A 25,106-nucleotide genomic window follows, 5' to 3' on the forward strand; every position below is an offset into this window, starting at 1 on the left:
GTCACCGCCCCGCCCCCGACGCGATCCCGCGCACAGGGACCGCAGCTCTGCAGGCGCCACTGAGGGGCCCGAAGTCGGCCCCTAGAGTCCTTGGTCGCTTCGCTCTTTCTATAGCCAATCGGGGACCGACGTGGTGCGGGCCAATGGCCGCGGTCAAAGTATCAAGAGTGGTTGAGCCTATCAAAGTTCAGCCTTAAGTTTCTCCCGCCCTTCTAAAAAGTCAGAGGCGGGTTGATCGCACATGTCGGCCAATCAGTGACCAATAAACAAGAAGCTTCCAAGATCAAAGGGGAAGGGGTGGGATTTAGGCGCTAGCAACGCCTCAGGGTGGAGGAATGACAGGCAACTTCGCTAATACTACCGACTGATTTTTCTCACGTCAGGAAAGGGGTGGGCCTAACTCGAGGTCTGCACCAATGGTTGGTTGGGGGGCGTGTCCGCGGGGCCAAGCGGGAGCCGGAGGCCCCGGGCTCTCTGGGCCGCGCCTGAGGCGGACGCTACGGGGCCGGGGGGCGGCGGCGGCACTGGTGGCAGCGGCGGCGAGGGTGGGCGCCGCAGCTGGCCCGGGTGGATGGAGTTGGAGGGGCGGGGTGCTGGCGGTGTGGCGGGGGGGCCGGCGGCAGGGCCCGGGCGGAGCCCCGGGGAGTCGGCGCTGCTGGACGGGTGGCTGCAGCGGGGCGTGGGCCGGGGGGCCGGCGGCGGGGAGGCCGGGGCCTGCAGGCCCCCGGTACGTCAAGATCCGGACTCCGGCCCGGACTACGAGGCGCTGCCGGCTGGAGCCACTGTCACCACGCACATGGTGGCAGGCGCCGTGGCAGGGATCCTGGAGCACTGCGTGATGTACCCCATCGACTGCGTCAAGGTGAGACCTGCACCGGGCTTCGAACCCGACCTGGGGCTGACCCGACCCCTGGGTCTTGTCCGGAGCCAGGATCCCGGCTGAGAGCCGGAGCCGACATGGGTTCCTTCCTGGCTCCTGCCACTACCACACGATTCGAACCGACACTCCATTCAAGCAAGGTCCCAGCTGGGAGTTGATCCCAGTCAGGAACCAGGACCTATTTCTAACCTTCAGTGAAATCTGAATCGGGACTCAGGATCGAAAATCTGTCAGCCAAAGCCCTGGACCCCACCTGGGACTAAACAGGAATAGGGTGGGATGGGGTATCCCGAAGCTCAGGTAAGTGCTACTAACTCGATTAAGGTGAAGCCAGCTGGCGTGACCCAGACCCTGAAATGGATCTAACGGCTTGAGATGTTTTCTGGGCTAGTGCTTTTACAAACTCCTTACTGTATCTTCCTTTACTGACGGGGCAGGAACCCGAATCTGGGATCTTTCAGCTAGATAAAGGATTTACACGTTAAATCTTAACACATGAGTGATTGGAAATCATTGTGCAGTGAGAATGCAGAGTTCCAGACTGGAAGTAATATGGGAAAGATCGTATTCAGGAAAAGGTTTCAGTTTCTCTGTGAAGCAAGCGTGATACCCCACCTATTTCCTGAACATGAAAATTGAGCTGGGATTAGGACTGTATGTGCAGGGAGCACATCAGCCTCCAAACAAGAGAGATGAAACTGATAGCAATTTCTTTGGCCACCTGAAGTTGACAAAAAGGGAGAAGTTGCCTAGAAAGGAAATGTGACGGTATTAGAAAGTAGATGTAAGTATGAAGACAATGGAATGAGATCAACAAGAGGACACGATTCTTGTGAAAGTATAATTGCATTCACAACCAAGCAGGATGATTAATGTGTACAGAAGTCAGGTCCTTCTGAAGAAAGCTGGGTGAAGAAAGAAACAGATTATTGTTCTTTACAGTTCTTATTCTTGCATTAGTAAAGGTAGCAGCCACTAAAGGTGAGGACTGAATTGAGGGAGAGGTAAACTAGAGGGGACTGTTGATATGACAAAGACCGATACCTCCTCTACATGTTAAGGGTAATAGTCAAACAGTAACCTGGCAGCTTTTTGATTTATGTTTTCTCGTCAAATCAGGAAAGTGTTATGTATTCAAAAGGAGGAGAGAATCAACTTGGGAAATGCAAAGTAGATCCCTTTTACCTCCCTCTGATTCCAGTACTGTTTCATGTTTTCGTTAGTAATGTGGATAAGGAAATGGGGGGAGTGCTCATTAAGCTTTGTGAATGACAGTAAACTGGCAGGAGTATTTTAGCACAAGGTAACTCCTAACAAGGGCCATATCCATTGAAAATGGGGTAAATGCACTTGACTAAAATGAGCATTAGAATGTTAAATGCCCTTGTCAATTGGGAGAAATAGAAATAAACAGTAAAATCCATGAGAAGTAACAACATTGAAATGTAAAATGAGTAAGTACAAATAAAAAAGATGCATACATTATATGTATAGACTCTAGGTTGAATGACTTGTGAATTAATAATGCCGTATATCCAAAAGTTAATATAATCTAGCTCCCTAGACTTAGACTAGGGAGTGAGTGCAGTGTGAGTAGAGTGCAGGGTTTAGGGTGCTGTTTTTCTGGATGAGTATTGAATGGAAAACAGATCAAAGAAAACCATGAAAATTATTTAATGGCTTGAAAAATACAGTGTAATAATTTATCTTAGAAATATTACTGTAACTTATCAATTTAACCACTGTTCCATTATAACATAATGGGAGGTTAGCTCCTTACTCCATATATTTACATAGTGCTATTGTTGCTATAAACATTTTATAAATCCCTGTTAAAAATGCTTCTAGAATATTTGGGTGCATGTCCTTAAGGGAGGCAAATCTTTGCCCTGTGACAAGATGGAATTGATTTTGCAGGAACAAAGACTATTCAGAATCAAATATGGTGAACAAAGTGGGAGGTCAAAATGGGTAATACTGCTTGGCGTCAAAATAAGGTGGGACTTGAAAGCAAGGAGACTGCTTTACTTCTGAGGCCTATAAACCCATTGAGGAAACACCTCTGAAAGAGAAGTTCCAGAAAGGTTTTGCATAACCACAGCATTGCTGGAATAAGTCAATTGTAGCCTTCCAAGGTAACTATTTTGAAGAACAGTTCTTAGTCATTTACATAAGCTTTGGCATTTTGGTTTTTTAAAAATTAGTCATACAACATTGCAGTTATATCTGAAAGCCCTCCATTAAGGAAATAATGATTTGAGAAAAAAATGCTCAGGAGTTGTCAACAATAACGAAAGCTTATTTTAGAAGGCTCATTTTGACTTGCACTTAATGCTGGGATTTAAATGACTTAGAGGGAAAAACTAGGTGAGGCCAGTATGATTTAGTGTCAGTGAGTATGTTAAATGCTTTTGTGCAGGCATGAAAGTAAAATTCAAATCCCTTCCTTCAGAAAGGGCTTCCCAGTTTGCTTGTTCCGGCAGTTATCCTTCTTCTTTTAATAAGTGGATGGTGGGGAGGAAAAGCAGCCCAGTCTTTAAGACTGGAGGCAGGTATCTATGTTGTTGGAGCCTAAAGGGCAACCATAGTGTTTGCAAATGAAAGCTGACATTGCCTCTTGGCATGCAAGCCTGTCCATCCTCAGCTACTTATCAGGGTCAAGTTGACTTTAAATATCCTTGAGAGGGACCATGAGAGGTCAGTGTAGCTTTGCTGGACCATGGTTATTCAACCAGCTATTTCCATGGCCATAATGAAGAGGCTTGGGAGCCCAGATAAATCCTAGTTTCCTTTTCGGGGCCTCAGAGGCAAGCTCCAGACTTTATCTACGGGGACAGATTCTGCAACCCAAAACAGTCAGAACCCTTCTCAAAATCATCTGGCTAAGTACCCACCTATCATCAAGCTGCTGTTGTTGGCTCTGAAGTGGTGAAGCAAATATCCACTTATATAATAAAGAGGGGAAGAGCAGAGGGAGATAAATCTCCAGTTTCCAAATGTAAATGGTATCTGTACATATTCACCTGTGAAAGGTTAGAAAATGGAAACATTAGCTTATTTGATTTTCTTGCATCTAATAATGTGTTCAGTGACCTTGTGTGCCAAGCACTATCTGAAGTACCTTACATACATTTATTCATTTAATCTGTGAAGCAATTTGATGAAGTAGAAACCATTTTCATTATTTTACAGTTGAAAGGAGGCTTAGGGAACAGTTATATAGCTTGTTCAAGGTCACAGAGTTTAAGTGGCACAGTTGTGGTTTGAACTCAGTGTATCAGACTCTCAAGCCTTCCATATAGCTTCCCAAAAGCAGATTACAAGAACCAGGCAAGGCACAGAATTTCACAGTAAAGCTTGTCCCTGAACATGAGACCTTCAGATTAATAGTGGGACATGTAAATCATTATAGCCACAGAGAAACTTTAAAAGGAAAACAAAAAATACAAAATTAACCCCGATTTATTAGTGGCTAAGGACAGTTAGTTGCCCATGTATATTTGTGAAATGACTTATACAGGAGGCAATGCTACCATGATCTGTAAATTCTTAGATATGAACAAATATATCTTAGAATCATTTTGAATACAATAAAGATCTTTGTATTTCTAGCACCTTATAAATTACCAATGGCTTTTACATACCTTGTCTCTTTTAATCCCCACAACAGCCCTATGAGCCAGTCATTCTTGGCCTGTTGTTATAGATGACAATTTTGAAGCTTAGAGAGGTTAAGTGACATACCCAAGATCATACAACTAGCAAAGCTGAGGTTCAGACTCAGGCTTTTAGACTCAAATGTGGCTTGTCTTTTACCAAACCACTTACCTCTCTACTGGGTTGTTTGACTTTTCTCCAAGCCAGGTCGAGGTTTTTCATATTGAGATTTTTCAGAAATTCTTACTTAGATATTTCATCTTTCTGTAAAAGGCAGATTTATTGGCCCACAAATTTGGGGAGCCATATTTATTTTTATACTTGGCATAGCTTATGCCCAGGTCCTCTCCATAAGGGTGTATTTTTATCGAGTTAGAATTGTTGAGTTAGACTTAGATGTATGTATAGAATGTTCAAAGTAGCTTCCCACAATCTGGTTTTCTCTTGGGGGTGAGGAGTTCCAGGCCTCCAAAGCCATACCTTTCAGAATTGGTAGCCAAATACACCATTGACTGCGGCAGAGCAATGCAATTTCTGAACATTCTCCCTATACAAGATCAGTTTTGAATAAATGCATGGAAACACGATAAGCCAAGAGGCTCAATTTATCTTTGCTTATTAGTAGCTCTAGCCAGCATTTGACCCGTAGGCTCTATGAACAACTCTTCTGATGGATTTTATATGCCTTGTGTGATGTGAAAGATCAGTAAACAAACCCTTTATTGGAAATACATGAGGTTTTGTGGGGGGAAGTAGGAAAGAATGTGTCAAATTGTGATAAGTGATACTGTATAGAGTATTTCTGATTGACCACCAGTAACTAACCTTTTAAGCTTCCGGTTTTTTGTTGGTAGCAGGCAGGAGAAAATAACCAGAGGAATGTGGATTGCTTGCAGCTAACCGGGACCTGTTCATCTGGTTAGTTTATTTTCTCCCATGATCTTGAGGAAAGGTATTACTCTTGGATTCCAGTTGGCCAAGAGGAAGAAGAGGAAGGTTGAAGCTTTTTTTTTTTTTTTTTTTTTTTTTTTGAGATGGAGTTTTGCTCTTGTTGCCCTGGCTGCAGTGCAGTGGCTCAAACCAGCGAAGGCTCACTACAACCTCCGCCTTGCAGGTTCAAGCGATTCTCCTGCCTCCTGAGTAGCTGCGATTACAGGCGCATACCACCATACTTGGCTAATTTTTTTGTATTTTTAGTAGAGACAGGGTTTCACCATGTTGGCGAGGCTGGTCTCGAACTCCTGACCTCAGGTGATCCGCTCGCCTCAGCCTCTTAAAGTGCTGGGATTACAGGCGTGAGCCACTGTGCCTGGCCAAAGGTTCAAGCTTTTAATTCCAAATAGAATCTAGTGATTAGATTGATGCAGAAATTTAAACTGTACTTGGGCGTCACGTGCTCCCATTGGCTCACCAGTGATTGTAGCTGATACAGTTATGTGACAAAAGATTCATTCATTCAACAGACAAATCAGAAGTGCTTATTGTATGTCAGGCACCAGACATTGGTTTTTCTTTTTAGACATTGATTTTATATTAACTATTAGTTTCCATGTTACTTTACCTTGAAATGGGTCAGTAGATGAGAAATTTTCCTGGGGAAACACACTCTTCAGAAAAGGTCTAATTTAGGGAGGTGTTTCAAATAAGATTAATTTCCCAAATTTCAACAAAACTTTGTCAAGGAACATCATACAAAGTGTCTACCCTACGCTTTTATTCCAATCATTGAATCCTTTAGAGAGATTCCAAGGATTATGTTTCACTGAGACAGATTTGCTAATGCCAATTTTGGGATTCAATCAATTTAGATTAGAAATCTGGAAGGGCCCTTCAGGATTGGAGACTAGATTGGTTTCTAGCTAGACACTCCCACCTTTGCAGTTTCAGGGTAAACTTTCTTTCCCAAGAAATAAAATCATCTATTAAGAATGCTACTTCTGCCAAGACTCGGTGTAGACCCAGCCGCCATTGCCAGATAGTCTGAAAAAGTATCAAAATATTAGCCGCCCCTCAGTGTGTGGTCACGAAGCAGGGCTGGGGCAGTCTTTAGGTATAAAGCATAAAGTATGTCATAGTAAATACTTGAATTTAGAATCCATCTGTGAAGAACTGTCAGCTTGAGTGTATTAAGGCACAAAAGCAACTTCTGAAAGCTTGATATTTGTTGCTGGGGCTCTGAATCATTTTGGAGTACCAGGACACTTAGCAAATGGTGGTATTATTTTTTCAAGGAAAATAATGATGTTCCACTCAGGGTCATAGATGACTAGAAAAAGAAAGGTCCAAGGCTTAAAAGAAAGATCAGCCATAGATTGGAAATAAGCTGAATGTCAGATATCCCTCTCACAGATGGGCACAGCTCCATGTAGAAGGTCTGCCCAGTGTGTTGAGGTGGGGCGAGAAGTTGGCATTGCTGACATTGCGCTTCTCCTTGCTGTAATTTCAGACCCGGATGCAGAGTCTACAGCCTGACCCAGCTGCCCGCTATCGCAATGTGTTGGAAGCCCTCTGGAGGATTATAAGAACGGAGGGCCTATGGAGGCCCATGAGGGGGCTGAACGTCACAGCAACAGGCGCAGGGCCTGCCCACGCCCTTTATTTTGCCTGCTACGAAAAGTTAAAAAAGACATTGAGTGATGTAATCCACCCTGGGGGCAATAGCCATATTGCCAATGGTATTGAGCCTTCCTGTGCTGGTTCCCCCACTTTCCCAACTCTTTGGGCTTTGCTGCTGTCAGTGCTTTCCAGTCTCAGCATGGTTTGGAGCTGAAGCTTTAGGCTGGGATAGGCCAGATTATAAGGGAGGGACTTCCAAACCTGATGTTCTCAGACAACCGGCCGCTTCAACCCTGCCTTTTCCTTTGGGGCATCTCAACAAAGGGTTACAGTATCCTCCCTTACCTACCAGCTTGACTTGTTCCTCTCATCTCCCTGGCATCAACTTCTAATGCCCTGGTAACGTGGAGACACACTGAACTACCCCCAGTGTATGTTTCATAGTTGTATGGTGTCCTGCTCCTCAGGGCAGGATTGGAGGCGACCCAGCCAGCCACCCAAGGAAGATACTAATGAAGCCCCTGCTTTTCGCCTCACCTTTTCAGGATCCCAACTCACCAGAGGCAGTTTGTGTTGTTGAGAACATGACAAAGTGAATGGGGGTGGGGCCAAGGAACTGCATGAAGAAACCAGAAGGTTGTATGGAAGTAAGAGAAAGGATAGCAGCCTAGGGCTTCAGGACTGGCTGGAACCAAGTTGAGTGTGGAGAGGGTGAGGGGCAGAGTAGTTCAGGACCTGAACGAAAGATCTTTATAGACAAATGTTAGGATCTGCAAATGGGTTCTGCAGCAGGACAGAGGTGGGATTCTGTGGTGAGATTCTATGAGATCTGACCACCTGGCGCCCGTATCTCCCTCCACTGGTGGCAGGTGATGTGCTGGCATCCCTAGGCAGCAATGTATCTGCTTCCTGTCTGGGGCGCTGCATTTATTCTCAGAACGATCTTTATTGATGACACCTGAGCTGGCCTTCCTATCATGGATGTGGAATGCATTGGTGACCTTACAAAGTTGGTGGGAACAGATACTTCCCTTCTTAAACAGGAGTTTAGGAGCAGTGGGTCCCCATCTTTTGGACTACCTCCTAACGTTATCTTGTGGTGTAGCACAGCCACTCCCCTTCAGTGGGGAACTTCAATGAGTTGGTCACGCTCTCTTGGCCTTACATGTGGCAGTTGTTTTCTTGTTTGCAGGTGCGGCCGGGTGTGTGGCAACATTACTTCATGATGCAGCCATGAACCCTGCGGAAGGTAATGATTCCTCAACCTATCACTCTGTGGGCAGCTGCACCTGTGTTTCTTTCCAGTTTGCAGAAGAAAGAGCACATCAGTTTTGGTGGGAAATTCTCTTACCTTGTTTTACCACAAGAGGGTGCTCCCTCCATGTTTTTGGTAGTTAGGAGGCACCCTCTTGGACAGGAAGCAGATTCACTGGGATTTCACTAATCCTTGGGGCTTCCCTAGAAAAAGATATGGCTCCATGTGGCCTGTTTTGGGGCTTTCCTGGGAGTCTCCTTTGTAGGATTTGCTCTGTCCTGAAAGTTTAGCAGGTTCATTTTTCTTCGAAGAGGTGAAGATGGATTCTTTTTTTTTTGCCCCCCCATGATTTGCAGGAATTGACACTTAAATATATTGCCTTTCTTATCGGAATGAAGCTAGTTGGGATAGGAATGAAAGGTGAAATTGTAGAACTCAGTCCCTGCATTTCTACTGGGGTCTTGGCTTTTCAGCTGGAGGAAAATTCTCCAAAAACATTCTCCATGTGAGGATGAACAAATACGAGGGGATAGCATCGTTGCCACGTTCATTTTCTGTCTGGGCAAGGCCATGGGGTGGACAGAGCCAAAGCTAAGCTGAAGCTCCACAGAGCTCACACCATGTTATCTACTTGAGGGAGTGGGAGGTGTTTGAAAACTAAAGCCAACTCTTTTTGGCTAAGAATCTTTTCTTTGGTAGCACTTCTCTCTCCTCCCCTCTAGGAGGATCACCATCTCACATTTTAAAAGTTAGGTGCTCTTTACCTGAGGATTGGGATTGTTAGGGGCCTGTGTTCATGATAATGTTCGCTGTCATGGAGTCATTTCTTGTTGGGAGTTGTAAGAGGGTAAGATTAGAGATAGGTACTTAGTTCAAGAAGACTCTCTGGAGCTCCCAGGACCATAGATATGTCCTGTGTGTGAATTGGCTGGCTTTACAAAAGTCCTGATGGAAGTGGGTTTATTGTTTTTTGACTCGTTACCAACCCTCTGCCTACTCCCTCCCCTCAAAAAAGGGAAGCTGACTTCTCAGGTTAGCCAGCAGCTCACTCATACTTTTTTCTCTCTCTATTCCATTGGCTGATCTGCTGACTTGGGACTCTGAATCTGGATAATCTCCATCACCGGTTGGCTGCTGTCACCATTTCCTTCCTTGATGATGGCACTACTAGTGGTCAAGCAGAGGATGCAGATGTACAACTCACCATACCACCGGGTGACAGACTGTGTACGGGCAGTGTGGCAAAATGAAGGGGCTGGGGCCTTTTACCGCAGCTACACCACCCAGCTGACCATGAACGTTCCCTTCCAAGCCATTCACTTCATGACCTATGAATTCCTGCAGGAGCACTTTAACCCCCAGAGACGGTACAACCCAAGCTCCCACGTCCTCTCTGGAGCTTGCGCAGGAGCTGTAGCTGCCGCAGCCACAACCCCACTGGACGTTTGCAAAACACTGCTCAACACCCAGGAGTCCTTGGCTTTGAACTCACACATTACAGGACACATCACAGGCATGGCTAGTGCCTTCAGGACGGTATATCAAGTAGGTGGGGTGACCGCCTACTTCCGAGGGGTACAGGCTAGAGTAATTTACCAGATCCCCTCCACAGCCATAGCGTGGTCTGTGTATGAGTTCTTCAAATACCTAATCACTAAACGGCAAGAAGAGTGGAGGGCCGGCAAGTGAAGTAGCACTGAACGAAGCCAGGGGTTCAGATGACACTGCTGCATCCTGCTCACATTCTCTGTCTCCTGGAATGCTCCCGCCTCAAGTGGAGTTAGAAGGAAGGTAGAGGGGCTCTCCCCCAGGATTTTGGTGTTTCGACTAACACCAGTTCCTGCCAACCTCTGTTGCCACCACCTTTCCTTCCAGGCCCTAAGCACGTGCAGCAAAGCACACCACAGCACCTTTGATAACCTCTCTCCATCCTGGGCCTGACGACCTGCTCTAGACTGTTATAGAGGGATAAGCAGCTCATTCCCCTGGTTCCTAATAAAAAGCCTTTAAATTAAATGGTTAATGGTTTCATTGGGTTTGTCTTGCTAAAGGGGAAGTGAAATGCTGTTAATTGTTCTTGACTTTCCTTTAAGCATAAATCAAGGGACCCAAAGGAAAGGTTTGTTGCATATGTCTGTAGTTTTTGTTTTCTGCTGATTTTCATGACGACTTAAGACATTAGTAGTAGGCCCCAAGCAATCTCTCTGATGGCTAGAACAACAAGCCCTTGACAGACCCCAACCAACCAGATGCTCCAGATGCTCACCATCTTCCCTAGGGCGGTAGTGCAGTGCGGAAGAGGCAGGTCTCTGCTCTAATTCGCAGCTCTGCCTGCAGCAGTGCTTTACATGTGGCACTTGGTTTCCATTTTAGTTGTGAAACTCAAATTATTCAGTGAGGCTGCAAGTCCTGAAGATTACATGGTAAATAATACATTTCATTTTATTTTAAGGCTTTCACAGAGTGCTTGAGCATGTGTGATCTCATTCGAACCTCAAAAATCTGAAGTAGGCAGTGCAGGTGTCATTTCTATTTCACAAGCAAGAAAGCTCTGAGGCTGTGACTGGTCCAAAGCCTCACAGTCAGTGCAGAACTGGGACCCCAGCCCAAGTCTTTTGACCTCACAAATGAATCTAAGCGTGGCTTCCTACAGATGGGAAATGAGTGGAGGGCATCTCACATCTACTGCCATCTACTGAAGAAGCTCCCTGATGACCAGCTGGGCTCTGCTTGGAGACTTTTCAGAGATGGGGCTTTCCCTGTGCTTGGTAGGTCAGTGTGTTCTTTTTTTTTTAATATCACTAGTTATTAGCAAGTTCTTCAGTACAAATGTACCCCTCTGAGTCTTCCACCTATTCTTGTTAGCTCATCTGTTATTCATTAACTATTGAGTGTCTCTGTGCCAAGCACTGGTGTTGGAAATACAATGATAGATAAAACAATCCCAGCCCTCAAGGAGCTTATTGTCTGGAGAGGAAGATACATGGAAACAGGCAATCACAAGATAGAACGACAGGAGAGAAGATAGAATACACCTAGAATACTCAGAAGACAGAAGGATACTCAGCGTAGCCTTGAGTGACCAGGGTAGACTTTTGGAGGAAGTGACATCTGAGGTAACACCTGGAAGGCAAATGAGCTAACTTGGTGAACAGGGGAGAGGTTATGTTCTAGGCAAAGACCTAGAGGTAAGAGAATTAAAAAGTATTTGGGATTCAGTGTGCAAGTGGTTTGGTAGGACTGAAACAGTCTGGGCAAAACATGCAGCCTGAAAGCCAAGCAGAGACTGGGTCTTCAAAGCAATGCTACAGAGTTTAGGTTTATCCTGAAGGCCATACAAAAAAGCATTATGGAGTTTTAAGCAGAGGTGTGGTGTGATCAGATTTACAATTTAAACAGATCACTTAGGCTCTCTGGAGAAAGGATTAGAGGAGCAAGACTGGACAGGCAGGCCAGCTGGTTAGGAGGCTGCTGCAGTAATCCAGGCAAGTGCATGGTGGTCTGAAGCAGGACTGTGGCATGGAGCAGCGAGCCATGTTAGGATTGTAGAAGCAACAGGATTCGGTCACAAAGTAGATCTTGTCCTCCTCCCACCCGACAGCCCTTCAATATCTGGAGAATCATGTCTGAATGCACTTGAAAAAAACTGTCAAGAAACCAGCAGGGTCTCCTGTTCTGAGCTTTATTTGCTTTATTTAAGTAGGCTATCCTGCCCCTCTGATTTAGCATGGAGAGGAGAGATGTTAATAGTGCTAAGCAGTGGTTTCTGAGTAAAAAGAGTGTGATGATATCATTGTAGAGGTCATTTCAGAGGGTTTGCTAGTAAAAATGTAATTGAGTAGCTGCCTCCCAGTATGGACTGAGCAAGAGAGCAAAGGGATGGCTGTCAGGACCTAGTCCCTGCAGTCAGCTTTACAGAGCTGTCTGGCATGGTATCTGGCACACAGTAGACACGATGGCAATAAGGCTCATTTTTCAAGAATAGAACGCAGGGTAATTTCTTAAAGATTGATAGCCGCTAGAGACCACCTCTGCTCTAATGCTGTTCACAAATAATGAGAAAAGAATACAAAAGTGATCTTCCAGCCTCTGATTATGCTGTAGCTACTAGAGGACATTTAATCTGAAATCTGGACAGGACATTAGGTTCTGCAGGTCTCTTGGCCCGGTCACTAGAGGTCAAAGAGGAGATAGAGGCACAATAATGTGACAGGTTGAACATTAGCAATGCCAGTGACTGGATACCTGGGTCATTTCCAAGGGGCTCAGCAGGCCCAGGAGAACTGTGGGTGTTTGGGGGCATCCCCAGGTCCAGAGCCTCTGTGGAATGCCAGATAATTCATGTGACACCTGGAGAATCCAGTACCAAGCCATCATAAGTGGCCAATTCCTGCACAGTGCTATGTGTCAGGGAAAATGAGAAAATAAGTCACAACTTGGCCAGAGGAAAATGTTCTTCACTGGACAGCTGAGACCAACATGAGTGAAACAAACTTGTAATAACACAAGACAGTATATAGACATGTACTGGATTATACAGAAATTAACAATGAGATTTAGAGACAGGAAAGATAAGTGTAGGTCAGAGTAAACAGAGAAGAAGGTGGCTTTGATGAACAGAATTAAAAAATACTTTTGTAAAAGCCAATAAAAGTTGAATCATGCTAATTTTATAAAATTTGAGAAGCATTGATAAAAAGAAAATACTTCGAATCCCATTACCCAGAGAACTTGACCTTCTAACAGACAGAGCTTTGCAGCAATGACACGGACAGCCTTGCACAGCAGCGAGCTCTCAAATACAGGAGCTGGGGCTGGTCAGCCCTGCCAGGGATTCTATACAGTGAAGTCAGGCTCCCGGAGGGATGCAAAGCAAGATGACCTCTAAGAAGCCTCCTAGCCCTAGATGTTCTCAGGGACAGTCTCAGCCCCACTATCCTCTAACCTGCATCCTTGTCGTCAGGCCATATCTCTTCAGTGCCTGTCAGGAGGTGCTGCAAGGCTGTCTCACCACTCTGAACTTTCTCTCTCCACCAACCTATCTACTCTCATTTTGATCATTCAGATTCTACCTACCCATAGCAATGTTTCTGATAATAAATTATTATAAAGGTGCCAAGGGGGCCGGGCATGGTGACTCAAGCCTGTGATCCCAGCACTTTGGGAGGCCGAGGCAGGCAGATCACTTAAGCCCAGGAGTTTGAGACCAGCCTGGCCAACATAGTGAAACCCCATCTCTACTAAAAATACAAAAATTAGCTGAGGGTGGTGGCATGCACCTGTAGTCCCAGCTACTCGGGAGGCTGAAGCACAAGAATCGCTTGAACCTAGGAGGCAGAGGTTGTAGTAGGCCAAGATGGTGCCACTGCACTCCAGCCTGGGTGACAGATCAAGACTCTGTCTCAAAAAATAAAAATAAAGTGCCACAGGGGACTTACTGAATAAGATACTGATATTATCAAACATTCATACAATGAAATGTGGCATGGCTATTTACACTGAGGTGATGGAAGAAAATTAATGATGTGGAAAGATAGACACTGTATTCTGTTATGTGAAAGAAATTGGTTACAGTGAGATCTCATTCTTGAAAATTACAAAAAAAAAAACATTAAAAAAAATGTATACATCAAAATACTGGATGTGCAGTATTTTGTTATTTCCTGGAACCTTAGACTGGTGAGTGGAGAACAAGTTCTGTCAGAGTCACACAGTATTCCATACATTGCCACCACTGCCACCACCACCTCTGCCACCCACATTCACACACTAAGTAGAAAGGAAAATGTTTACACTTCGAGGCACTTAAATCTTTCTGTAATTTCCACCTATGATAATACTTCTGCTTGCTGGGGCAGCACAAATCAAACTAATCCTTCTCTCTGACAGCCCTTCAAAAATATTAAGACAGCTGTCATATCACCCTGGGAGGGGTCAGAGCATGGAGGTCCTGAAAGCTAGGCAGAGGAGTTTAGAGTTGACTTGGCAGCTAATGAGGAGCTCTTATGGTTCTTGAGCAGGAAGGGACATGACTAAAGTAATATCTGAGGACAATTCAACCAGCAGCCCAGATACAGGAGACCCTGGAGCAGGGAAAGCCTGAGCTAGAGACAGGGACTCCAGCAGAGGGGCTACTGTCATCGTTTAAACAAAGATGAACCTGAGAAAAATTGTTACAAGAAGATGAAAAGCACCTGATGATGGTTTAGACATTCATGTGGGAACTTATCTGTAGGTTGTCTTGTACTCATCTGACCGTGTTTTGTCTCTCTAGATTAAAACCCAGAATCATATATTTCTGGAATCACCCTCTGCACCACTGTACTTATAATGGATGCATGATATGCATGATAACTACTTGCTTCCCATGGTCAGACACCAAGACTTGTCTGGAACATGATGGTACTGGGGTTAGAAATGAGCCATTTCATTTCACAAACACAGACTGAGCAGATAGGGGCACTGGAGTAGATGCTAGGCCTATGTGATGGTCAGTTTTATGTGTCAGTATGGCAAAGCTACAGTCCTTAGTTATTTAAACACTAATTTAGGTGTTGTTGTCACCGAGGTGATGATGCAACTGAAGCAGAAATTATTGTGCTTAAACAAAGGCAGTGATGGGAAAGAGAGGAAGAGACAAAATGGAGGGATATTTAGGAAGTTGATCAACTGCACTTGGCCATCAGATGTACTCGGGGTTACAGAGAAGGAGGATTCTTGAATGGCTTGCAAATTCTAAAAGGAAAACAAGTTTTTTGGATAGGAATAAGAAATAGAGTTATGAACATGTGTTTAAGGCCTGAGTGGATTTTCAGGATCTGCAATATGGATGTAGAAATATCTGGTACAGAGGTTACAGCTTAGCCATAGAGGGGACGGAGAAAGTGAGCATTTAAAATAAGTACTCTTTTTTAACCTCTTTTAAAAAAATACATAAAACGCACAGCTGGATGAAATTTGACATATATTTGCTCCTGCGTAACTACCACACTGACACACAACAGTTCCAAAACCCCAGAAGACTGCTTTGTGTGCCCTCCTAGTTACTATCATCCCTCAAAGGTAACTAATATTCTGATTTCTGTCATTACAGATTAGTCTTGCTCGTTCCTGAACTTTGTAAAAATTAATTCATACAGTATATATTCTTTTGTGTCTGGCTCAACATTATATCTGTAAGATTCATTTATGTTTGTGCATCTAGCAATTTGTTCTTTTCCATTGCTGGGTAGTTTGAATAATCTATGTAGTTTGAATAATATGGATGCATTTTATGTATCCATTCTCTCATTGACTACCTCTCTCATACAACCAAAACATATTTGGGTTGTATATTAGTCATGGTTCTCCAGAGAAACAGAGCCAATTATATATGTTATATATAACCAATTATATATATGTATGAGAGAGAGAGAGGAGGGTTTTTTTATTTTTTTAAGGAATTGACTACATGTGGGGACTGGCAAGTACAAAAGTGCTGCTGCTCTGTAGAGCAGCAGGCTGGAAACTCAGGCAGAGTTTCTATGTCACAGTCTTAAGGCAGAATTCCTTCTTCTCTGGGAAACCTCAGTTTTTGCTTTTAAGGCCTTCAACAGATTGGATGAGGCCATTATGGATAATTCCCCTTACCTAAAGTTAGTTGATTGTAAAGGTTAATCACCTCTACAAAATATTTCACAATAACATCCAGACTAATATTTGGCCAACCAACTAGGCACCATTGCCTAGCCAACTATACATAAAATTAACCATCACAGGTTGCTTCCAGTGTTTCACTGTTTCCAGTTTTTACTACTATAAACATTCTTGTACCTGTCCTTTAGTGGAAAGAAGCACCCTTTTCCATTGGTTAAATATGAAAGCAAACTTGCTGGGTGACAGGGATATATGTGTTTAGCCTTAAAAGATACTACTGAAGTTCCAAAGAGGTCGTAGCAATTTGTATTCCCTCCAGCAATGTATAAGAGTTCCAGCTTAGCTGGGCGCGGTAGGATTATGCCTGTAATCCCAGTGCTTTGTGAGGCTGAGGTGGGCGGATTACCTGAGGTCAGAAGTTTGAGACCAGCCTGGCCAACATAGTAAAGCCCCTTCTCCACTAAAATACAAAAATTAGCCGGGTGTGGTGGCACATACCTGTAGTCCCAGCTACTCAGGAGGCGGAGGCATGAGAATCTCTTGACCCTGGGAGGTTGCAGTAAGCCAAGGTTGCACCACTGCACTCCAGCATACATGACACAGCAAGACTCTGTCTCCAAAAAAAAGAGTTCCAGCTTACAGCAAATACTGTTTTTATCTACTTTTTAATTTTTATATAATTTCACACTTTTACAGAAAAGTTGCAGAAACAGTATATTCTTTACCAGATTCACTAATTGCTATAATTTTGCCCCATTGGATCTATTGTCTTTCTATCAATCCATATATGTGCGTACACATATTTTTTTCTGAACTATTTATGCCCCCTTTATCCATAAATATGTCAGTATTTCCTAAGAACAAGGATTTTTTTATTTTAAAAACACTTTATTTAATAAAAGTTAAACATACAAAACTGAAATAATACACATCCTAAAAATTACCTTCTTCCATTAATAGGAAGACCCTTTTCTATGCATGTATCTGGCTTAAACTCAACTCAGGATAATTGTGATGTTCACTTACACCAACAAATGCAGACAACTTGATCTAATTAACAAAAATTACAAACAGCTAAATGAACATAATATACAGGTAAATTATGGTCAGATTAATGCACAAGAAATACAAGAATTTTTTAATGACAAAACATTCAGTACTCTTGTTCGTTAATTTAGCCTTGTGTTTTTACAAAAATAGTATCTACACTGTATACAGGGCTACACATCAGCTTTTTGTTCTCCCATATAAACATTACACATCCAAAACATGGTACCACTGCCGTAAATGAAAAAAACAAAAAACAGGAAAAAGGCAAACATACAAAACACAAAAACACCTTAGAAAAGGGAGCTCATTCTAAGGTTTCTTACATAAAACTAAGAGTACATAAAAATAAAACAGATCAATATTAGAGATGGCCTAATAGGCCTAGGAAACAAGTTTTTGAGGAAAAACCTCAAAACAAACTTTGCCATTTACAAGTTAACCTATCTTTAGGCTTAACTGAACAACAGCCAAGTTTTAAAGTTGAAAATAAGAAAAATGAAAGGATCTCTTTAGCAGGTTGGTGTTTTTGCCTTGGTGTTCCAATGAATTGCTAGAGTATGTGTCAAGTTCAAAGCATCTGAAAGTTTCAAGTTACAGCTTACAAAAAGTACATACCATAGGTTAAGTAGGCGCCTGATATTAGGAAGATCAATAATTCATCTAAGTGCTGTATGAAACAGCATCTACAAAAGTCACTTTATTCAACAAACTTTGAGGGAACTGTGGTACTGATAACAAGAAAAGTTAAACAAATAGCAGTTATCAAATGCAATTTCTTCACGTTTCATTCTAGTGAAGTCAACCAATGACGACAATGGTATCTTGCTTACTCATCTAACAAATAATTTACCTTTAGAAAAATATAAGGATAAAAAGGTAAATGCAAAGCCCTGCAGAGATAAAATCCAACAGTTTTTCTGATTATTGAGGCATCAAATGTCTGACATTATATGTAGAGGTATCTTGATATTGTGTCATAGTTTTATCGGCAATTCCACAAGTTCCTACTCCAACTTTGCCAGTCACACTCTCAGAAGCAAAAATACTCCTCTTTACCTGGCCTTTTTTGCTTTTGGAATAGGCTCTGTTGTTGAATTGTTGCCATTTCACTTTCTGGTCCTCTCTTTCCTGCTCAAATTCTTTTATTCTCTGAGCTTTTTTCAAAGCCTTCTTCTTTTTATATTCATGCTGCTGGGCAATCATTTCTTTTTTTGACATGGGTTTGTTACCACTGTCCTCCTTTGCCTTCCTTCCTTCTTCTACAGGCTTGAGGTTCAACAGTGAAGTCACTTCAGCATTGCCATAACCAGCAAAAGTGATTGCAGCAGTGCCATTTTCTTCATCTATCTCTTCAATCTCCACTTCATAACACTATCCATCTTGACTTCAGATTGCCATACACTTGTCTCCTACTTTCCATGAATGAGTAGGTTGAGTAGAAGCAAAACTGTCTGAACTTGCAAGCATCTCAGAAGGTTGAGTTGACAGGTCTTTGGTTAGTTCTATAACTTCTTACAAATCTTTCTTCGATTTTAGCAAATCTTCATTTTCTCCATTTCCAGATAATGCAGCTTCAACTTGCTGGAGCTGAGCTTTGTAGCTTGCCAGCTGCTTTGCTAAATCCTCTGACATCTTGTGTGGGGCTGGGGGCGGGGCGGTGGGAAGGGGTTGGGGCAAATGAGCCTAGTGGTAGTGGCGGCGGCAGCAGCAGCAGTAGCAGGAAAATCTCCGCGACAACAACAAGGCGACTCGGTCTGAAAAGGCAGGATTTTCTCTTACGTAACCCCAACACATGTATGGAAATCAGGGAATTTGTAACACTGATACAAAATGCTTATCTGAGCTATAGTTTATATTTAAATTTCACCAATTGCTCCAATAATGTCCTTCATAGCTGTTTTTTTTTCTGATCCAGCATCCAATTAATGATCACACTTTGCATTTACTGTTCATATCTCTTAAGTCTTCTTTCAGCTAGATCAGGTTCTCAGCCTTCCCTTACCTTTCATGAATTTGATTTTTTTGTTTTGTTTTGTTTTTAGATTACAGGCCAGTTGTTATGTAGAATGCCCTTCAGTTTGGTTTGTTTGATGCTGCCTCATAATTAGGTTAAGGTTATACAGTTTTGGCAGGTGTACCATAGAAATGATATGGAGTCCTTTTCAAGGCAGTGAGGTCAGTGCATCTCTTTATTGGTATTGTTAACTGTGGTTAAATGGTTATGGTTGTGTTCATCAGATTAACTCACCGTGGAGTTACTAATTTTCCCTTTATAATCAACAAGTTATTTTCATGGAGGTGCTCAGAATCTTTGTACATATACTCTTCTTTATCAAACTTCTACCCACTAGTTTTAGCATCCATTGATAATTCTTGTCTAAATCATGGTTGCACAAAGATGATATTCTGACTCCATCATTTCTACTATAAGAGAGAGCTATCCTTTCTCCTTTATTTATTTATATTTGTATGAACTCATAGATTATTTTATTCTATGGCTATTCTATAGTGATATTACCACTGTAATATTGTCCTATAATACCACTGTAATGATAATAAAGAATTACCGTTATTTATTCTGATGTTCAAATAGTCCCAGATTTGGCCAATGGGGGTCCCTTCTGATTTCTGTGTTCTTTTTTCATATCTCCATTTTTTAAAAAGCACTTCCTTGCTTTCTGGCACAGCATGATATTCTAAGCTTATCTTGTACTTTCCCCCTCTCAGCCCTAGAATTAGCCATTTCTCCAAGGAGCCCTAGTTTTGTTTTTGTTTTTTTTTTTCAGTACAAAATGGTATTTAGAAACCAAGATTCGAGTGCCAGGTGTACTCAATGCTACCATAGTGTCTACTTCTAAGCCCTTTAGCCCACAGAGCTAAGAAATATACATATCTTAATTTCTACATCTGTATACACAAACACACACACACACACAAAATCACGGATTCATATAGATACCTCCAGTTCCAACTCAACACCACAAGATTCATTTTAGTCCTCCCTTTCTCCATATTTATAACTCTCTCCAACAGCAAGAACTAGCTTCCAATATCCTCAGTACATTACTCATTTGCCCAACTTTACAGCACACAAAAGGTATTTCAGAACCACTAACCCATATCACTACAGAAAAAAATCCTTATAACTAGAATTAAATATTTGTTGGGCTTGTTTGTTTGGTTTTATCCTCCCTTCAGCATCTTAATATTATTTGTTTGAAATAGAGTTAATTAAAACAGAGCTAAGTTCATTTCTTTTTTTCATGTCAGGTAACGTGCTGATGTCTTAGGGTTTGCAGGAGGCACATCTCACATGTGTGTGAAAACCCAGTCATCAAGATGATGAGCTACAAAAGGATGCATTTGTGTCTATTTGTATTCCATTTTAAGTTTCTTCCCCCTTCTCATCCTTGTTGGTTTTTTTTTTTTTTTTTTGTAATGGAGCTTGTGGATTTTGTGGATGGGCTTCACCGGGTCTGTAAACCCACGGGAGTTTTATGCAAAATATTGAATATGTCTGCATTTGGAGGAAGGGGAGAGAATCCATAACTTCATAAGATTCTTAAAATGGTCTTTAACCTCACAATTTAGGAGAGCAATAGAGAAGAGCAGGAATCCAGGAACCTCTAAGAGGCTTCCTACTAGTGGGGTAGGAAGTTCTGCCAGACTGTGAGTCTCTCAGGACAGACAGGATCTTCTTTATCTTATATCTCCACTGCTGAGCATAAACATAAACGCAGAGGGAACAGACACCAAAGGAAAATAAAAGAGAAATGTGGGAGCAAATCTGTACCTTGAAGTCAACTCAGGATTGCTCTTTCTTTCTAAGCATTTCCCCACCAGTGACATCAGCTCAGAAATCTTAGATTCTGGGCCTTCCAGGGCATGCCTAGAATCACACCATGGTGGGGACACAGCCTGGGCATCTGTCTATAGGTGTACATAGAAAAATAAACTAGGCTAGGCACGGTGTCTTACACCTGTAATCCCAGCATTTTGGGAGGCCGAGGCAGGTGGATCACAATGTCAGGAGTTCAAGACAAGCTTATCCAAGACCTTTCTCTACTAAAAATGCAAAAAATTTAGCTGGGTGTGGTGGTGGGTGCCTGTAATTCCAGCTACTGAGGAGGCTGAGGCAGAGAATTGCTTGAACCTCAGAGGCGGAGTTGCAGTGAGCTGAGATCATGCCACCACCTAGGGCACAGAGCAAGACTCTGTCTCAAAAAAAAAAAAAAAAGAAAAGAAAAATAAACTAGGCTGGGCACGTGGTGGCTCACACCTGTAATCCCAGCACTTTGGGAGGCCAAGGTGGGCAGAGCCCCTGAGGTCGGGAGTTTGAGACCAGCCTGACCAGTGTAGTGAAACTCTGTCCCTACTAAAAATACAAAAATTAGCCAGGCGTGGTGGCATGCACCTGTAATCCCAGCTACTTGGGAGGCTGAGGCAGGAGAATCTCTTGAACCCAGGAGGCAGAGGTTGCAGTGAGCTGAGATCATGCCACTGCACTCCAGGCTGGGCAATAGAGCGAGACTCTGTCTCAAAAAAAAAAAAAAAAAAAAAAAAAGAAAAAGAAAGAAAGAAAAAGAAAAAGAAATTAGAAGAAAAGCCCCAGTTTGTTGCAGAGATACTGACCCAATGCTCTGATTTACTCCCTGCACAGGCTTCTTTTGGCTGCAAGGCCCCTGCCAAATTGGAGAATAAGACCAACTATACCTGAATAGAAAAGCCAGGAGTCATGAAGAATTAGTCCCCTGCAGGCACTAATTGAAAGCTTTCCCTGGGTATGGTGAGAGGTAGGGACCCCCGCTGACATCTAAAACAAGATGTTTCATTGAAGGGTGGCACTGCTCCCCGGGGAGCTTCTGCTGCTAGAGAGGGGCCTAGGAAGGCAAACAATAAGGTGAGGGACTCTTGGTCAAGGACTATTCTCCCTGGATTGCATCCTTTAAACAGTACGTTCCACTAAGCACAGGCAAAGACAGAAGAAGACGCAGTCCCTGCCACGGGGCTGAAAGAATGTTTAGAAAATCAAGTGTGAGCAAAAGTCAAATTGTACAACACAAACCGAGCCCACACTAGCTGAGTGATCTGTGGGTGGGGTAAATCAGAGGAAGCTCCCAGAGGAAGGAGGGGTATGAGTTTTGAAGAAGAGTTGAGCCTGAAAAAAAGAGAGGTGAGACAAGGGCATTCCATCTGGCAGTGATGGCTCAAGGAAGAAGCAGAGGTATGGAGAAGAGGCGGCTTGACCCTGAGAGCAGAAAAGGGAGGTTTTGCTTCGAAGAACAATTTGGAGGGGGCTGGAGTCCTGTGCCCGTAAGAAGCATTGTTCTTCAGGAGGAACAATGTGGTAAAAAGAGTGTTTGAGGAAGAGACCATGTGTGGGGCTGGCTTGAGGAGTAAGAAGGATGGCAAGGAGTTACTGAGGTCCCCTGGGACCAGGGATGGAAAAATTTACCTGGCTGGACAGGTGACTGTGGGACCGCATATTAATTCTATCTGCTAACAGATGAATGAAAGATGAAAGTAAGAATTTACACTTTATAATATTCTGTGCACTTATATTGCATTTTCACATGTAGCATTTTTACAAGCAACAACTGAATTCTAAATCTTGCACATCTATTATGCTCTGATCGTTGTGAGTAGCTGCTCAGGTGAGCCTCACCACCACCCTCGTGGGAAACATCAAGGAAGCCATGCACGATCACTTGATACCATGTGTTCTAAATTTGCTCAAATGTGAGTCTCATGAGAACCCTATGAGTCAAATGTGGCAGGAATTCTTATTCCTGTTTTACAGATGAGAAAAGTGATGTTGAGAAAGGTTAAGGCACTTGCTCACAGTCATATAGCCAAGGAGTGTCAGCAGGACCTTTTGGACTCATACTAAGATCTTAATAGCTTACTTCCACTTTGACTTCACGTGCACAGTGTTAACAGTGACCTCCATGTTTTTGTAACGCCATTTTGGCCTAGGTCTGCTGCTCACTTGAGCTAAACACTCTCAATTCCTGGCATTGATTTACCAAAGGTTAGTAATTCAGCTTGTTGAGGGTCTGAAGGTCACATTATTTCTTCATGCCAGGGCTGGGTCTCAGGAAAGCAAACAAAATGCTGATGGTCACTTGGAATCTGAGCAAGCAAGGAGGCTATCCCCGGGGGGACGTCTTCCTCAGCCTTGTCTGCCACATACTCCTGCCAGCTGCTGGGAATCCGCTTCCACTGCCCAGCCGCCTCCAGCCATCAGCCTACTGTCAGAATCCAAGCACCAAGGGCTTCTTTCCCTTTTCCTCAAATCTTCCCTTATCCAGGATGATGAGCTGCTGCTTTCTATTTTTCCAACTCACACTTTACGTGGCCAAGATGGTTCTTGCAGGTCTCACCTCCAGGACGTGAGAACTTAAGGCTAAATCCTGATATTCCTGCTTTATCTTCTGCCCAGCTCACTTTATTCTAAGACTACTTTCCACAAATCTCAGAGGTGGCTACAACACCTCTGTGCTGGGGTGGGGTGGGGTGAGTGCAAGGCCCATACACGGCTCCAGAGGAGGCTAGTGGGAGCCGGAAGGCAGCCAAGGATACGGGGGGAATGAACGCTGCTTCTTAGCTTCCAGCGAAGATCAGACACTGTATCTGTTCATATTACATTAATGGCTTGACAAGGCTTCTACCTAAGAACAGGACATCAAAACAGGCTCTGGAGCAAGGAATCAGATTAGGGACTTGGGTCGATGTCATGTCTCACAGGTGTTCTCACACGGATGACTACATCCTTCCCTGGGTCCTTGCAGGGTAAGCACATCCCCTCAAAATAGCAGCAGCTCTAAACATGAAATTCTTCCTGGAGGATTTTCTTACTCTTGAGTTCTATTCTACCAAATTTTTTGAGCACTTACTGTCAGGCATTCAGAATGTGAGCAATGACAATAAATAACCTACACTTTTGCACTTACAATATGCTGGGCCCCATTGATTCTCAAAACAGCCCTGGGAGTTAGCTATAAAAATGCCCCCATCTTACAGATGAGGAAGCTGAGACTCAGAAAGGCAAAAAACAGGACTGAACTCATCCAGCAAGAACATGACAGAACCAGCGTTCCAACCCAGGATTCCAAAGGGAGTGTGGCTCGCCAGTGCCCTGCAGGGTCCCTAAGAAGTGAGAAGCAGTCCCGCCTGCAGAAGCCCATGTGCCAGGGGTGAGACTGATTTGTAAAGAGATCATGAGACGTAAGTGCTCTAATAGAGGCATGAGGAAAGTTGTTTCCATTCTCTTTCTGCCTGTTCCTGGAGCGGTGCTCATGGGAGGCGACCCAGGACCTTTGGAAATGTAAAGTGTAATACTTAGGTTTCTGTGATTGGTCACTTCTTTGCTAGTGGTCAGAGCGTCAGGAAGCCAGTGAGGAGTGGCCGGCTTGGAGGGTCCTTGTGTTTACATGACAGCCCAGGGCTGTCATATCCATTGTGTCATGTGATCCCATCCTGCTGCACTTGCTGTTCCCTCTGCGAGGAACATGAGGAACGATTTTCCCCAGATACCACCTGGCTCACTCTCTTTATCTTTTATGTATTTTATTTTTAGATAGATATATTTTTTGAGACAGGGTCTTGCTCTGTTGCCCAGGCTGGAGTGCAGTGGCACGATCTTGGCTCACTGCAACCTCCACCTCCCGGGTTCAAGCAGTTCTCATACCTCAGCCCCCTGAATAGCTGGGACTATGGGTGCACACCACCACGTCTGGCTAATTTTTGCATTCTTTGTAGAGACAGGGTTTCGCCATGTTGGGCAGGCTGGCCTCGAACTCCTGACCTTGAGTGATCCACCCGCCTCCCAAAGTGCTGAGATTACAGGCAAGAGCCACTGCACCTGGTCTATTTATACATTTTTTTTTTTTTTTTTTTTTTGAGACAGAGTCTCGCTGTGTCACCCAGGCTGGAGTGTAGTGGCCTGATCTGGGCTCACTGCAGCCTCCGCCTGTTGGGTTCAAGCAATTCTCCTGCCTCAGCCTCCTGAGTAGCTGGGATTACAGGTGTGTGCCACCACGCCTGGCTAATTTTTGTATTTTTAGTAGAGAC

The 25,106-nt window shown here is 43.5% G+C and overlaps 1 protein-coding gene, 1 non-coding gene and 1 pseudogene across 2 annotated transcripts; 1 reads left to right on the plus strand and 2 right to left on the minus strand.

Moving 5' to 3' along the window:
- Positions 1–446: 446 nt before the first annotated feature.
- On the plus strand, positions 447–10,364 carry SLC25A28 (solute carrier family 25 member 28). The gene is made up of 4 exons (XM_010356073.2): positions 447–862; positions 6,984–7,212; positions 8,286–8,342; positions 9,520–10,364. The coding sequence occupies exons 1-4, from the start codon at positions 572–574 to the stop codon at positions 10,035–10,037; spliced, it is 1,095 nt and encodes a 364-aa protein (XP_010354375.2). The 5' UTR covers positions 447–571; the 3' UTR covers positions 10,038–10,364.
- A 7,590-nt stretch (positions 10,365–17,954) lies between these two features.
- On the minus strand, positions 17,955–18,717 carry LOC104656459 (annotated as a pseudogene).
- Positions 18,718–20,292: 1,575 nt separating this feature from the next.
- On the minus strand, positions 20,293–20,392 carry LOC115900613. Its single transcript, XR_004060282.1, has one exon. It is a non-coding gene; the product is annotated as a small nucleolar RNA U13 (small nucleolar RNA).
- Positions 20,393–25,106: the final 4,714 nt, after the last annotated feature.

The sequence above is a fragment of the Rhinopithecus roxellana genome, chromosome 11 (genome assembly GCF_007565055.1).
Source record: "Rhinopithecus roxellana isolate Shanxi Qingling chromosome 11, ASM756505v1, whole genome shotgun sequence".
Taxonomy (NCBI): Eukaryota; Metazoa; Chordata; class Mammalia; order Primates; family Cercopithecidae; genus Rhinopithecus; species Rhinopithecus roxellana.

Coding starts and splice junctions, on each gene's coding strand:
- SLC25A28 (XM_010356073.2), top strand. CDS start 572: ATGGAGTTGGAGGGGCGGGGTGCTGGCGGTGTGGCGGGGGGGCCGGCG. Junction 863..6,983: donor ACCCCATCGACTGCGTCAAG/GTGAGACCTGCA, acceptor CTGTAATTTCAG/ACCCGGATGCAGAGTCTACA. Junction 8,343..9,519: donor AGCCATGAACCCTGCGGAAG/GTAATGATTCCT, acceptor TGGCACTACTAG/TGGTCAAGCAGAGGATGCAG.